The 11,469-nt window shown below is 48.3% G+C and overlaps 6 protein-coding genes across 8 annotated transcripts; 3 read left to right on the forward strand and 3 right to left on the reverse strand.

The window, feature by feature from the left end:
- The first annotated feature begins 4 nt into the window (after positions 1–4).
- On the forward strand, positions 5–494 carry LOC113567361 (kunitz-type serine protease inhibitor A-like). The gene is made up of 2 exons (XM_026994914.1): positions 5–110; positions 165–494. Exons 1-2 carry the CDS (start codon positions 20–22, stop codon positions 350–352), a joined length of 279 nt encoding a protein of 92 aa, XP_026850715.1. The 5' UTR covers positions 5–19; the 3' UTR covers positions 353–494.
- A 95-nt stretch (positions 495–589) lies between these two features.
- Positions 590–1,118, forward strand: LOC113567359 (PI-actitoxin-Afv2a-like). The gene is made up of 2 exons (XM_026994911.1): positions 590–695; positions 752–1,118. Exons 1-2 carry the CDS (start codon positions 605–607, stop codon positions 940–942), a joined length of 282 nt encoding a protein of 93 aa, XP_026850712.1. The 5' UTR covers positions 590–604; the 3' UTR covers positions 943–1,118.
- Positions 1,119–1,198: 80 nt separating this feature from the next.
- On the forward strand, positions 1,199–1,809 carry LOC113567360 (PI-stichotoxin-She2b-like). The gene is made up of 2 exons (XM_026994912.1): positions 1,199–1,345; positions 1,399–1,809. Exons 1-2 carry the CDS (start codon positions 1,255–1,257, stop codon positions 1,587–1,589), a joined length of 282 nt encoding a protein of 93 aa, XP_026850713.1. The 5' UTR covers positions 1,199–1,254; the 3' UTR covers positions 1,590–1,809.
- Positions 1,810–2,411: 602 nt separating this feature from the next.
- Positions 2,412–3,645, reverse strand: LOC6594885 (probable 39S ribosomal protein L45, mitochondrial). Its single transcript, XM_002019968.2, has 2 exons — positions 3,601–3,645; positions 2,412–3,532 (listed from the first exon to the last, which is right to left on the reverse strand). Exons 1-2 carry the CDS (start codon positions 3,643–3,645, stop codon positions 2,519–2,521), a joined length of 1,059 nt encoding a protein of 352 aa, XP_002020004.1. The 3' UTR covers positions 2,412–2,518.
- A 1,435-nt stretch (positions 3,646–5,080) lies between these two features.
- LOC6594884 (low-density lipoprotein receptor-related protein 6) lies at positions 5,081–5,890 on the reverse strand. Of its 2 annotated transcripts, none has more exons than XM_026995038.1 (3): positions 5,690–5,890; positions 5,463–5,620; positions 5,081–5,398 (listed from the first exon to the last, which is right to left on the reverse strand). In XM_026995038.1, the coding sequence occupies exons 1-3, from the start codon at positions 5,849–5,851 to the stop codon at positions 5,092–5,094; spliced, it is 627 nt and encodes a 208-aa protein (XP_026850839.1). In that variant the 5' UTR covers positions 5,852–5,890; the 3' UTR covers positions 5,081–5,091. The 2 variants fall into 2 exon arrangements, with proteins under 2 accessions (XP_026850839.1, XP_026850838.1); XM_026995037.1 differs by having other exon boundaries at positions 5,081–5,413.
- Positions 5,891–6,661: 771 nt separating this feature from the next.
- Positions 6,662–11,308, reverse strand: LOC6594883 (keratin, type I cytoskeletal 9). 2 transcript variants are annotated; one of them, XM_026987702.1, is made up of 6 exons: positions 9,682–11,308; positions 9,460–9,615; positions 7,135–8,956; positions 6,948–7,068; positions 6,850–6,892; positions 6,662–6,795 (listed from the first exon to the last, which is right to left on the reverse strand). In XM_026987702.1, the coding sequence occupies exons 1-6, from the start codon at positions 11,230–11,232 to the stop codon at positions 6,772–6,774; spliced, it is 3,717 nt and encodes a 1,238-aa protein (XP_026843503.1). In that variant the 5' UTR covers positions 11,233–11,308; the 3' UTR covers positions 6,662–6,771. The 2 variants fall into 2 exon arrangements, with proteins under 2 accessions (XP_026843503.1, XP_026843506.1); XM_026987705.1 differs by lacking the exons at positions 6,662–6,795; positions 6,850–6,892; positions 6,948–7,068; positions 7,135–8,956 and adding an exon at positions 9,159–9,384 and having other exon boundaries at positions 9,682–11,244.
- Positions 11,309–11,469: the final 161 nt, after the last annotated feature.

Consider the following 11,469-nt stretch of genomic DNA (forward strand, 5'->3'; position numbering starts at 1 on the left):
CCAAATAAACCCCTAAGTTATGCTTAAGCTAATCTGGAGTATTGTGTTTCTGGGGCTGCTGGTGGGCCTGACAGCACTCCTATATCCAATGAACTTTTCGGACCGGCTAAGTAAGTTTAATTTTTGTGCCCTTTTGTTCATTTTACTAGGATATTTCTTGACAGTTAATTGCGTGAAACCTATGGAGTATGGTCACTGCAATGATAAACAGTCGTTATGGTATTACGACTCCAAATCGAAGTCCTGCAAACCGTTTACCTACAGCGGCTGCGGTGGAAATAATAATAGATTCTTGCGAAAAGGCGGATGCCAGGACTACTGCATGAATCCGGACTACCCTGAGATCGAATAAATTGATGGATGAGGGATAATATCTTTTGAGCTGATTCAGCCTCAGGTGAAAAAGGATGGAGTTATACATATAATCTTATGTAATATAACTATTTACGAAATACATACAATATCGAAACAAGTGTTTAACGTTTAAGAGAAAACTGAAACAGATTTTCAATTATATATTCAAAGTTCTCGGTTTCGGCGAGCGTGTATAAAAGGCTGCTGACGATTTGTCCAGCAACCAGTTGACAAAATAAACCCTCAAGCGATGGTTAAGCTAATGCTGAATATTGTGGTTATAGGCCTTCTGCTGAGTATGGCATTAGCCTTGAGCACACGCGATGCTGCCGAACGATTGCGTAAGTGCAAGCTGCAAAAATAAAGGTTTCAATTACCCTACCATAATTGTTTACAGGGAATTGTATGAAGCCCCGTGCGTATGGCTACTGCCGTGGATCGGAGAGCCGATGGTTTTACAACTCCACTGACAACAATTGCAATTCGTTCATCTACAGCGGCTGTGGTGGGAATATTAATAGATTCACAAGTCGATCCGAATGCCATGACTATTGCATGCACCCGGATATACCCTATGATAGAAAATGAACCATTGAGGGATAATAACTATTGAAGAAATCTTTAATTAATCAGTTTTAGAAGCCATCAAGCATTAGTCTCCACATGGATAGATGGAACACTATGGAGTTTGCAAAAGTATATACCCCTTAGCCACCTGCTAATAAACAAATTTAATATAAATATTATCGAAATGCATACTACCACGAAACAAGTGTTTGCCTTTAAGCAGATTTCCCATTATATATATATAGATGTATGTATATTTAAAGTTCTCGTTTTCGTCGACCGTGTATAAAAGCCTGTTGGCCATTTGTCGAGCAATCAGTTGACAAGGTACCGATGGGAAAGCTAATGCTAAATCTTGTGGTTATAAGCCTTCTGCTGTGTCTGGCATCAGCCTTAACCCGAAAGCAGGCTGCCGAGCGGATGAGTAAGAGCAAATTAAATAAAGGTTTGAATGAACCCAACGATAACTGTTTGCAGATAATTGCATGGAGTTTAAAGCGTATGGCGAATGTCATGGATCACACACCCGATGGTTCTACGATACGATGACCAACAATTGCAAGACTTTCGTCTACAGCGGCTGTGGGGGCAACTTTAATCGATTCTCCAGTGCATCCCAATGCTTTAACTATTGCACGCACAAGGATATATCCTATGATAGAAAATGAACTGTTAATACATAGTAGCTATTGGATAAACCAATTAATTATGATTCGATTTGAATTCTTAAGCTATAACAGATACCTTTTAGGTATATAAACCTTAATAATTCGTATGCATAAAGCTACTTAGCCCCGAGGGGTAGGTGCAAGTAGATGGAACTTTATGGAGTTTTCAAAAGTATATGTATATCCCTCTAACCACCTGTTAATAAACTTATTTAATATACACATATTTGATTATGATGGCCTTCAACCAAAACACATTTCCCATTAGATATTCCAAGTGCACTTTTTGGGTGCCTGTGTATAAAAGCCTGTTGACCGCTTGTCGAGCAATCAGTTAACAAAATAAACCCTCAAGCGATGGTTAAACTAATCCTGCATATTGTGATTCTAAGCCTGCTGCAATGTCTGGCATTAGCCCTCAGTCCGCACATCATTTTCTACCGGAATAGTAAGTGAAAACAGAATAAAGATTTAAATCAGACTAAGGTAATTTTGTACAGAGCTTTGCACAGAGCCTCTCTCGTATGGCAGCTGCCGCAGTATCCAGAAGCGCTGGTATCACGACCCAAGGTCCAAAAGTTGCAAGGTGTTCTACTACAGCGGCTGCGGCGGAAATTATAATCGATTCATATCCAAAACCGTATGTATGGAGTACTGCTCGAACCCTTCAAGCCCTTACTCTGTGAAGTAATTATAACTATTCTATACACTATTCAAACTCTTATGCTATATATAACAAACGAAAAAGGTCTAGAAACCTAAAAAAATAATCCAAAATGTGAGTCTGCCGGTGAATAAAGAAATAAGGAAAACAAAGCAAAATCATTTTTAAAAATTAAAGGTTTCTTTAGCCTAGCCTCAGCTCAAGATTATTGTACAACATTAACGTGCGGTCGTCTGAGTCGCCAGGCGACCCAGAGAAAATACAATCAAAGGGCCAGAGTTGGCTTTGAGCTGCGCTCAGGTGGGGTGTCCAGCTGCAGTTGCTCCTTTGGCTGCTCGCTGCCTGCCTCTAGTGGTTTGGGCTCCTCGCCAGCACCCAGCTCTTTCGGGGGCTCTTCCTCCACGTCCTCAATGAGGCGATAGGTTATGGGCGACGGCTGCTTGGCTGGGAGCCAGTCGGGAATTATCTTGTCGTGCAGCCTCCACTTGCCGTATTCGTTGGAAATGTGCTTCTCAAACACCACGTACTCCAGCACATCCTTCGTGAGGATCTCGCTGCCGTGCATCAGGCGACCAAAGCGATCGTAGATGGCCAGCATCTGTTGAGTGTGGAAGCGCACCGTCACCTGGGCAAACTGGTTCTCCTTGGTGATGACCTCAGTGCACCGAGCATGCACAACACGAGGGGGCTCCAGCGACTGCAGGAATCGCCAGTGTATGGTCTTGTCCTTAACGTTGTGCATCATCTCGGGATAGCAACGCTCGCTGACATATTCACGTATCTTATACTTTTCCTTGGCCGCCATCAGCGTGTGGGCCGCTACATAGATCTCCTGGGCCTCGGCTCCAAACTGGTCGCTGCTGAAGCTCTCGTCGTACGACCGTATTTTTCGTACGGCTATCAGACTCTTTGATTTCTTTTCCAGGAACTCCAGTTTCTGCTTGGCTCCGCTGGAGGAAATTATGGATTTCTTGCCATCGCCCTCAGGTGGGACATATGCCTCGAATATGCCGCCAGTACAACTGATATGAAATGGGCGCTCCATCCAGGGGCGTGGCGGCAGCACACCACGTTCCTTCATACGGCTCCGCATCTCCTCCTTGCTGATGTCTTCCGGCTTTTCGCGGAAATTAGGCAGTTCAATTTTCACAAACTTCTGCCTGCGCAACTTCTTGAACTCCGGTTTCCAGTGCTTGGTCTGTCGATGGCGTACCTGCTGCATTTGGAGCGCCGGTGCCAAAACCCCCAGGCCACCAGAACTCACAGCCTGGGGCATCACCTGAATTCGTGAATGAAAGAGTGGTAAGGATGCAAATGTGACATTATGTACATCATCTGAATAGTTACCTGCAAGAATTTGAGGCACGTTTTTGCCGACACAAGCTTTTCCATGGTAAATAAAATTTAATTAATAATTATATAAAAATCGTCCAGCCCTCGGAAATATACCAAAATATACCATATGATTTCAAAAATATACCGTAAATATACTGAATTCAAGTTTTACTATACATATTTCTCGATTTTGATCTTCCGTGGAATATTCTTAGCTATATAGCACATTTAGACATGCCCACATAATTTTATCCGATTAATGAATCAATTTTCTACTTGACTGGCATGTTATAAATACTTGACTTTGATTGTTTTTGCCTCAATTTTAGTTGCTCAACAACAATATAGCGACTCGTATGATGGAAAACCGACTTAGCCCACTTAAGCCCCCTATATTTAAATAGTTCAACTACTTGAGGTAAATGGCGGAAAATATTAACGATTGTAATTTCTTATAAATCCTATCCTTCCCTTTAACTTGCCAAGCCCCACTAATATTTCATCTGAACTGCGCTAAAATGATTACCCCCTTGGCTTATAATAGGTTAATCGTTCTCCATCAAGGATTGGAAACCATATTGCTTAATTTTGATGTTCCGTCAAATATTATGCGCTAGATAGAACATTTAGCCATGCCCACATAATTTTATCCAATTAATGAATCTATTTTCTAATTGACTGGCTTATTTTAAACACTTGCTTTTATTGGATTTTGCGTAAAAAGAGGTTTTAGCGAAAATGGTCAATGGGTCAGATGGGCCTAGACAGATCATCGGTCGCATTATTAAGCGGAGTCTGCGTTGGAACTGTCATGGAACTGGAACGATTAACTGCCATCAAGGAGATTAACAGTTTTGGGCTTGGGTTGAGTTGATACAATTTGATCTGCTTGGCCGATATGCAAAGCTGTGGGAAGGGCGAGTAGGATATTGTTAGTTTAAGAATTTAGGCATACATATATCGTGTCTTTCCAGGCACCTTGTTGATGGGACACGGAAAGTGTCCTGGCCGCTTGCAGCAGTCGGCCTCATCGTGGACATTGTCACTGTTGTCACAGGTGGTACCATCGCAGATCAGAGCCTTGTCTCTGCCCTCGGTTGACTGTCAGCTGAACTGATCCGCCGGGCAGTCCTTTCGTCACAGTGCCAGAAGGCGGATATACAGTCGTTCTTTATGTCACTACTCCCGCCACTTAAAATTATCTGTCCGGATAGACGCCGTAGTTCTCCTTGTCCTCCAGTAGCATCAGATGCTTGGGGCACGAGCAGACGTCGTGCGCAGCACTTTCGCATCCGGTGTCCACACGGCACTGATGTCGGTGAACTGCGACAGACGCTGCAGCTCCGCGGAACGACGCTCTCCGTTGACAGTGATCCACTCCAGTCCGGTCTTGTCATCCAGCCAGTACACAAATGCTCCCAAGGCGGCAATGTTGTTCACTTGCGAGATGTGCATGGAAACAAAAATTTTCCTGTGAGAGGGAACAGGGGATTACACATGTGTTCAGAGGGTCGGGTCTCCATATTGGTTGCTTACTTGTTCTTTCCTTTGAGGTCTATCACATTGATTCACTTGCCATGGGCATAGTAGACTGTTGTAGTCGGACTGTTGGTCCAGGGCCAGCGCCGTGACTCCTTCCAGCTTGTAGGCCAGCTCCACACGCTCACTGCCTTCGAATCGGGCCCGAATGATGGCCTGATGGCTGCTGACATCTGTCCAGAAGAGCAAACGCTTCATGGCATGCACGGCAATGTTGCGAGGCTTCTCCGAGTCCCCGGTATCGTTGACGCCTACGGATTCACCCAGGAAGCTAAAAGAGGCAACGCTTTGGGAACACAATTGTGCGGATGAATCGGAGAGAGAGAGAGATTCACCTTGTCACGTTAATGCTGTTGGAGTAGGAGCAGGTCCAGAAGAGCAGCCGCCCAATGATGTCGATTGCAATGTCGAACGGCTGTCCGGAGTTGGCCAAGAGGCTCACCTTTGTGCCATTTGCCAGAGAACGCTTGATGCTGTGACTCCTGCCTTCGATTTGAAAAAAGAAAAAGAAGGAATAGGGATATTAGGGACACCGCGCTCAGCTTTTGCTAATCCTCCTTACCCAGTAAATGTAATGCGAGATCGGATCATAGTCCACGGCGCGGATATTCTTGCCGGACACTGACAGCGGCACATTCGAGCAGTCTATCGTGAAGATGATGTAGTTCTTGCAGGAGACCCCGTCCTTGGCCAGCTGGTAGTGGGTGGGGCAGGCACAGGTCATGCCCCGTCTGCGGGCTGGGCCAGGCACAGGTGGGAGCAGCTCCCGTTGTTGATCTTGCACGTATTAGCCCCACCTGTCGCTTGTCGTTGCACAAAAGCAGCGAAGTGATGTAAGTCATGCCCGAGTGGACGAGGCTGCGGTTCTCGCCCGTCGTCTTGTGCACCCGCTCAATGTCGCCGGTGTTCCAGTCGCTCCAGTACACGTAGTCCTGATACAGGGAAACCGCGTGGCGCTGCTTATGGAGTCCGAAGGCGACTCTGTCCAGTACATGTAGCCGTGGCGCGGCTCGAGGACCAGGGACCGGGGCTCCTCCACCTCCTTCCACAAGAGCACGCGCCGACTGCTGCCATCCAGGCGGGCGACCTCGATGAGACGAACCTCCGCATCGGACCATCGGATGCCGTCCGGCCCAATCAGACCCGAGTCCACGATCTGCTGCACATAGGAGCCATTGAGAAAGGCCCGGAAGATGCACTTGGTCTTCTGGTCAGTCCAGTAGATGCGCCTCTCCGCCACCGACACGTCCAGGGCGTGCGCATCGCCCACATCCTTGAAGGGTATCGCTCGTCGTCGTGGTTCCGTTCCCGTCGCTGTACTCGGTCGAGAGAACAGCAGGAAGGCGGCAGGCACAGGTACAGGCGGTGGAGCAGGCCCCATTCCCCACGGCTCACGCACGTTCTCCACGGTCTTTCCATCGCACCAGACGCCAGAATCATGAAGACGCAGGTGTACAGATGCCGTTTCAGCCGAACAGCTGTTCACCCCCCTATCGACCGTTAGTAATTTAAGACCATTTGTGGTTCATTTTTGCTTTTTATATAATATAATTCCAACTAACTTTCACAACTGATTTTTGTAATGGGGACTGCATTGTAGATTCAAAACTTAAATAAGTAACTTAACGTGATTGAACATAACATCTAGTTATGTAGAAATTCCTCCTTCTGAAAGGGATTATTTAGATTACAGAACAAAATAAGCTTCTAGTGTATACGAACCTTAAGCTCCTTAAACTTCTTTAAACGACCATCTTGTTGCTCCCTGCAAAAAGGCTGTTATGAATAAACTTTTCTATTTGTTGGAGATATGTACATACTTTGGAGAAAAGTCCCCTCCAGAGCACATGCGACCTTTGGGAGGAGAAAAGACTTTTGGCAAATTCTTCAGCTGCTTCAGACACACCTTGGCGTTTTCAATGTCGCTCTCCAAGCGCATCACTAAAAGTACAAGGCGATGATGATTGGAACCAAGTCGATTTGATCTGATTTAACGCTTGGACTTACCCTTTTTCAATAGTTTCCCCTCTTTGGGAGCGCAGAAGCACTTCGACTGCGGTGGTGGGTTGGGGGTGGAAACCTTTCGCTCGGGGCATTCATTTGCAGTCACCTCGCGAAGCAGGGTGTTGAACAGGCAGCCCGGTAGAATATACTCGGCCGCAGCATAGATACGCTTGTGGATGTAGGCCAGCTCGGCAAAGCTCAGTGAGGTCAGTCCACGGTGATAGAGCTTGTGGCAGATGGCGTAGAAGCGACTGTTGGGTATGTTGCACTTACAAAAGCAAAAACCGCACTCTTCGACGAACATGTCGAGGATTTTACGCAGCTCAATTTCCAACCCACAGCCGTCGATCTCGCCAGCTGACAGAGTTTTAACCGTGTTCCGCACAAAATCGTCGAATTGTTCTTCTGCTCCCTCTATGTCGGATCCTTTATAGCCCTTTTTCTGGCCCTTTCCTCCGGGTCGTCCCTTATTGCCAGTATCTTTTCCGGCATTACGACCGCCACCGGGCTTGGATGCTGCTCCCGATCCCGGTCCCGACTTTCCACCTTTTTCTGTGTCCGAGACGACAGCCTCCTTTACGACTTTTCCTTTCCCACCGGCTGCTCCAATCGCCTTCTTATCGTCAACTCCGGCTTTTCCCTTCTCTTTTTCACCGGCACCTCCGTCTTTTCCTGCCCCCTTTCCATCGTCTTTTTCGGCTATTCCTTGCCCCTTTCCATCGTCTTCTCCGGCCTTTCCCTTCTCTTTTCCATCGGCTTCTTGTACTGTTTTCAGCCCCTCCTTATCGTCTTCACCGGTCTTTCCTTTTCCCTTTTCATCGGCTGCTCCGGCTTTTTTCGGTCCCTCCTTATCGTCTGCACCGGCTTTTCCTTTTCCCTTTTCATCGGCAGCTCCGGCATTCTTCAGCTCCTTCTCATCGTCTTCTCCGGCTTTTACTTTCCCTTTGCCACTGTCTTCTTCGACTTTTCTTTTCCCTTTTCCACTGTCTTCGACGTCTTTTCCGGATATATCTTTTCCTTTTCCACCAGCTTCTCCGTCCTTTCCAACCTCTTTCTTCTCGTCTTCTACAAGTTTTCCTTGACCTGTACCTTTCTCTTTGTCTTCTCCGGGCTTTCCATCCAATTGTGCGCCGTCAGGTGTCTTGGCCTCCTTTGCTGCATCTTTGCTTTCATCTTTTCTCTCGATGGCATTCGGATCTCCACCCAGTTTTTTGAGGGCCGCGTCCAAAGCTTTGTTTCTCTCCTCGAGCTCTTGAGCCCTCTTCTTGCAGTCCTCGAGCTGCTTGCTTAAATCATCGAAGAGCTTCTGGGCCTCGCTGTCTTTGAGCTGGCTCACTTGATTCTTGAGCATTTCGTTTTCCTCGGCTACATCTCCGATGTCCTTAATGAGGCCAATGCTCTCGCCGAAGCTCTCCTCCATGACTTTAGTTTCATTGTCGAGTTGTTTGATCTGCTTGTCCAATTCCTTTAGTTTCCTTCTGTCCTCTTCGGCGGCCTCACAGAGGCACTCGTTCTCATCGATCAGCTCCTCCAATTGGCCGTCCTTATTCTTCAGCAAGTTCCTGAGGCGATTCAACTCGCGGGTGCAGTCTTCCAGCGTATTGATTTGGGTGCCACCAGGATAGTTGGCTTGGTTCATTTCTTGGAAGCTGTTCCCTTGCTTCGACATCTCGCCCATGATGTGGTCCAGAGTGGCTTCCGTGTAGATGGCCAGATCAGCGTCCATATCGCCACCGCCACCGCAGGGGGCTGTCGCCTTCTCTGGAAGTGGCTGACATTCGGCCCGCTGGTCACCGTACTTCTGATTCAGCTCACAGACGACGTTCTGCAGGTGGGTTAGTTTAGGAATAAAACAAACTCAAAGCAACGGAGAGGAAAATCATTGGAAGCAGCTATGGATCTATCAATGGATCTGTGGATCTATGGATCTATGGATCTATGGAGACTGCTTTTGAGATATGGGGAGAATGGAAACGGAAGGGAAGCTCCAGCGACCTTCCTCTCACGTTGCGCGCTCTTTTGGATGGTCTTTTGGATAAACCGGAATACACATTTAATTTGATAAAACAAATCAGATTTCGATCTTAGGTGGCTAGGAATTTGGTCAGTTGAATTCTCGGACTGGGCTATTGTTGGCGCGTGCGGCTCCTAACATGGACAATCTCTATTATCCCCATTCTCACTATCTTTGCTGTCTTCCGGCAGTTTGTCAAGATAGCGATAGCCGCCATTCCTAAAGAGCTTGGCCTTGGTCTAGAGAACGAGCAAAATCAGATCCATTTAGCCTGGCTTCCAATGACCCCTGATCCGATCACGCTTTGTACTTACCATCAGCTGCTCGTACTGGATGCCGTAGGCGCTCAGGGCAGCGTCCCGCTTGCGCAGCTCGTTGCGCAGCACATCGATCTCCATCGCGTTGCAGTCGGCCTGCTGGACGGTGGTCTGGACGACGGCCAGTTGCTTCTTCATCTCGTTGCAGCGGCACTAGAAGAGCGGAAGGTGGTTGTGAGACGAGAGGCCGAAGGTTGTCCGAATTCGTGTAGTACTCACCAGGAGCATCTCCTCGATTCCTTTGGCCTTGTCCACCTCGCCCTCGTAGAAGTCCTGCATGTCTTCCATCTCCTGCTGGATGTCGTTGATATATTGATTTTGCTGTTTAAGATTATCCTCGAGGTCGCCATTCACATGATGGGCTGTCTCGGCCTGGTCCTTCAGTTTGTTGACCGTGTCGTTGAGCATCGCCAGGGCCTTGACCTTCTTGCGCAGGGCATCTCGCTCCGCCAAGATCTTCTGAATGTTGCCGACGTCCTTTTCGGGCGAGAACGAATACTTGCTGCCAGACTGGTGGCCTGCAGCCTTCATGTACTCGTCCTCGGCCTGGCGCAGCAGGACCAGTTCCTTGCCCAAATTTTCAATCTTGTTCTGCAGATAGGGTATGTCGGTGCTCTTCTCGGGCTCGATCTGAACGCTCTCCAAGTTGCAGCGCTTCGACTGCTTGTCGATGAGGCGCTTGAGGTTGGCATTTTCGGCCTCGAGGATATCGTGGGCCTTGTTCATGTCGTCAATGGCCCTCATCAAATCATTCAGCTCCTGCTCATCCTTGGCATCGATCTTGTTAGCGTCGGCCAGCTCCTTCACCTTCCTCTTCAGGGCCTTGCTTTTATCTGGATCGTAGCGCTGGCCCATAATACGCTTGATTTCGGCCGACTCCTCCTTGGCCGTCTTAAGTTGCTCGTTTGAGCTGGCCAGCTTTTCCTTCAGAATGTTGTTTTTGATCATCAGACTCTCCATGCGACTCAGCGTGTTACCGGCTGCATTGATTAGGCTGTCGCCTACCACCAGATTGCTGCCGTACTCATCCGTGGGTGCACTTCGCTGTACCAAGGGTCCGCTACTGCTGCTTCCGGGACCGCCAGTATTGGCTCCGGATCCACCGGATCCTCCAGATCCTCCAGGTCCTCCAGGTCCTCCAGATCCTCCAGGTCCTCCCGATCCTACAGATCCTCCGGTCCCATTGCCCCGTTGTGCTCCAGCATTGCTTCCACGTCCACCAGAGCCAGCGCCAGCGCTGCTTCCGCGTCCACCAGAGCCAGCGCCAGCGCTGCTTCCGCGTGCACCAGGGCCAGAACCAGCACCAGCACCAGAGCCAGTGCCAGAGCCAGCTGGCTGTAGCTCATCATTGCTTCCGCGTCTGCTAGCGTTGCTTGAGGGAGCGCCGGTATGGACACCGGATCCTCCAGATCCCCCGACTCCATCGCCTCTTTGTGCGCCAGCGTCGCTTACGCGTCCGGATCCGCGTGCACCAGGGGCAGCCGCAACTTGCTGACCAGCTTTGCTAGTTCCATCCTTACCGCCAGACGGCCCCTTGCCCCGCGAATCATCGCCACGACTAGCACCAGCACCACCAACACCACCAGGTACGTTGCAGGCCACCAGCTCAGCCACGAAGCGCGACTTCTGGTTTTCGTTTGCCGACCAGGACCGATCATCGATCGTTGATGGATAGCTCTTCAGTTTAACACACGTCTGACACTCACGGTTCGGGGTCGTGGTGTTCTTAAAGGGCACATGGAAGAACTCCTTTTGTGTGGAGAAGGCCATGATGTTGTCCTTAGGTCGCAGTCAACACTCAATGTCTGTTATTTGCCGCGCGAATTCTTATTTATATTGTAAAAAGTTTATTTTCTAAAATAATTTACGATTGTACGTCCGACATTGATGGAATCCCCAAAATTTCTGTTGCTCAAACGATACAATTTCTACGAACACTACAGACAAGGCTTTGTTCTGGATTGGCAGATCTCAAATCAGCACTAGATAGACATACCGCCAGCTATG

The sequence above is a fragment of the Drosophila persimilis genome, unplaced genomic scaffold (genome assembly GCF_003286085.1).
Source record: "Drosophila persimilis strain 14011-0111.01,24,50 unplaced genomic scaffold, DperRS2 tig00000000-arrow-pilon, whole genome shotgun sequence".
Lineage (NCBI taxonomy): Eukaryota > Metazoa > Arthropoda > Insecta > Diptera > Drosophilidae > Drosophila > Drosophila persimilis.

What these genes read in the sequence shown, in the direction of transcription:
- LOC113567361 (XM_026994914.1), top strand. Translation starts at nt 20, where the DNA reads ATGCTTAAGCTAATCTGGAGTATTGTGTTTCTGGGGCTGCTGGTGGGC. An exon ending in GAACTTTTCGGACCGGCTAA is followed by an intron (nt 111 to 164) that starts GTAAGTTTAATT and finishes ATTTCTTGACAG; the next exon opens with TTAATTGCGTGAAACCTATG.
- LOC113567359 (XM_026994911.1), top strand. Translation starts at nt 605, where the DNA reads ATGGTTAAGCTAATGCTGAATATTGTGGTTATAGGCCTTCTGCTGAGT. An exon ending in CGATGCTGCCGAACGATTGC is followed by an intron (nt 696 to 751) that starts GTAAGTGCAAGC and finishes AATTGTTTACAG; the next exon opens with GGAATTGTATGAAGCCCCGT.
- LOC113567360 (XM_026994912.1), top strand. Translation starts at nt 1,255, where the DNA reads ATGGGAAAGCTAATGCTAAATCTTGTGGTTATAAGCCTTCTGCTGTGT. An exon ending in GCAGGCTGCCGAGCGGATGA is followed by an intron (nt 1,346 to 1,398) that starts GTAAGAGCAAAT and finishes AACTGTTTGCAG; the next exon opens with ATAATTGCATGGAGTTTAAA.
- LOC6594885 (XM_002019968.2), bottom strand. Translation starts at nt 3,645, where the DNA reads ATGGAAAAGCTTGTGTCGGCAAAAACGTGCCTCAAATTCTTGCAG. An exon ending in CGTGCCTCAAATTCTTGCAG is followed by an intron (nt 3,533 to 3,600) that starts GTAACTATTCAG and finishes TCACGAATTCAG; the next exon opens with GTGATGCCCCAGGCTGTGAG.
- LOC6594884 (XM_026995037.1), bottom strand. Translation starts at nt 5,851, where the DNA reads ATGACCTGTGCCTGCCCCACCCACTACCAGCTGGCCAAGGACGGGGTC. An exon ending in TCTCGCATTACATTTACTGG is followed by an intron (nt 5,621 to 5,689) that starts GTAAGGAGGATT and finishes TTCTTTTTTCAA; the next exon opens with ATCGAAGGCAGGAGTCACAG. An exon ending in AACAGCATTAACGTGACAAG is followed by an intron (nt 5,414 to 5,462) that starts GTGAATCTCTCT and finishes GTGTTCCCAAAG; the next exon opens with CGTTGCCTCTTTTAGCTTCC.
- LOC6594883 (XM_026987702.1), bottom strand. Translation starts at nt 11,232, where the DNA reads ATGGCCTTCTCCACACAAAAGGAGTTCTTCCATGTGCCCTTTAAGAAC. An exon ending in TCCAGTACGAGCAGCTGATG is followed by an intron (nt 8,957 to 9,459) that starts GTAAGTACAAAG and finishes ACCCACCTGCAG; the next exon opens with AACGTCGTCTGTGAGCTGAA. An exon ending in GGAGGGGACTTTTCTCCAAA is followed by an intron (nt 6,893 to 6,947) that starts GTATGTACATAT and finishes GCCTTTTTGCAG; the next exon opens with GGAGCAACAAGATGGTCGTT.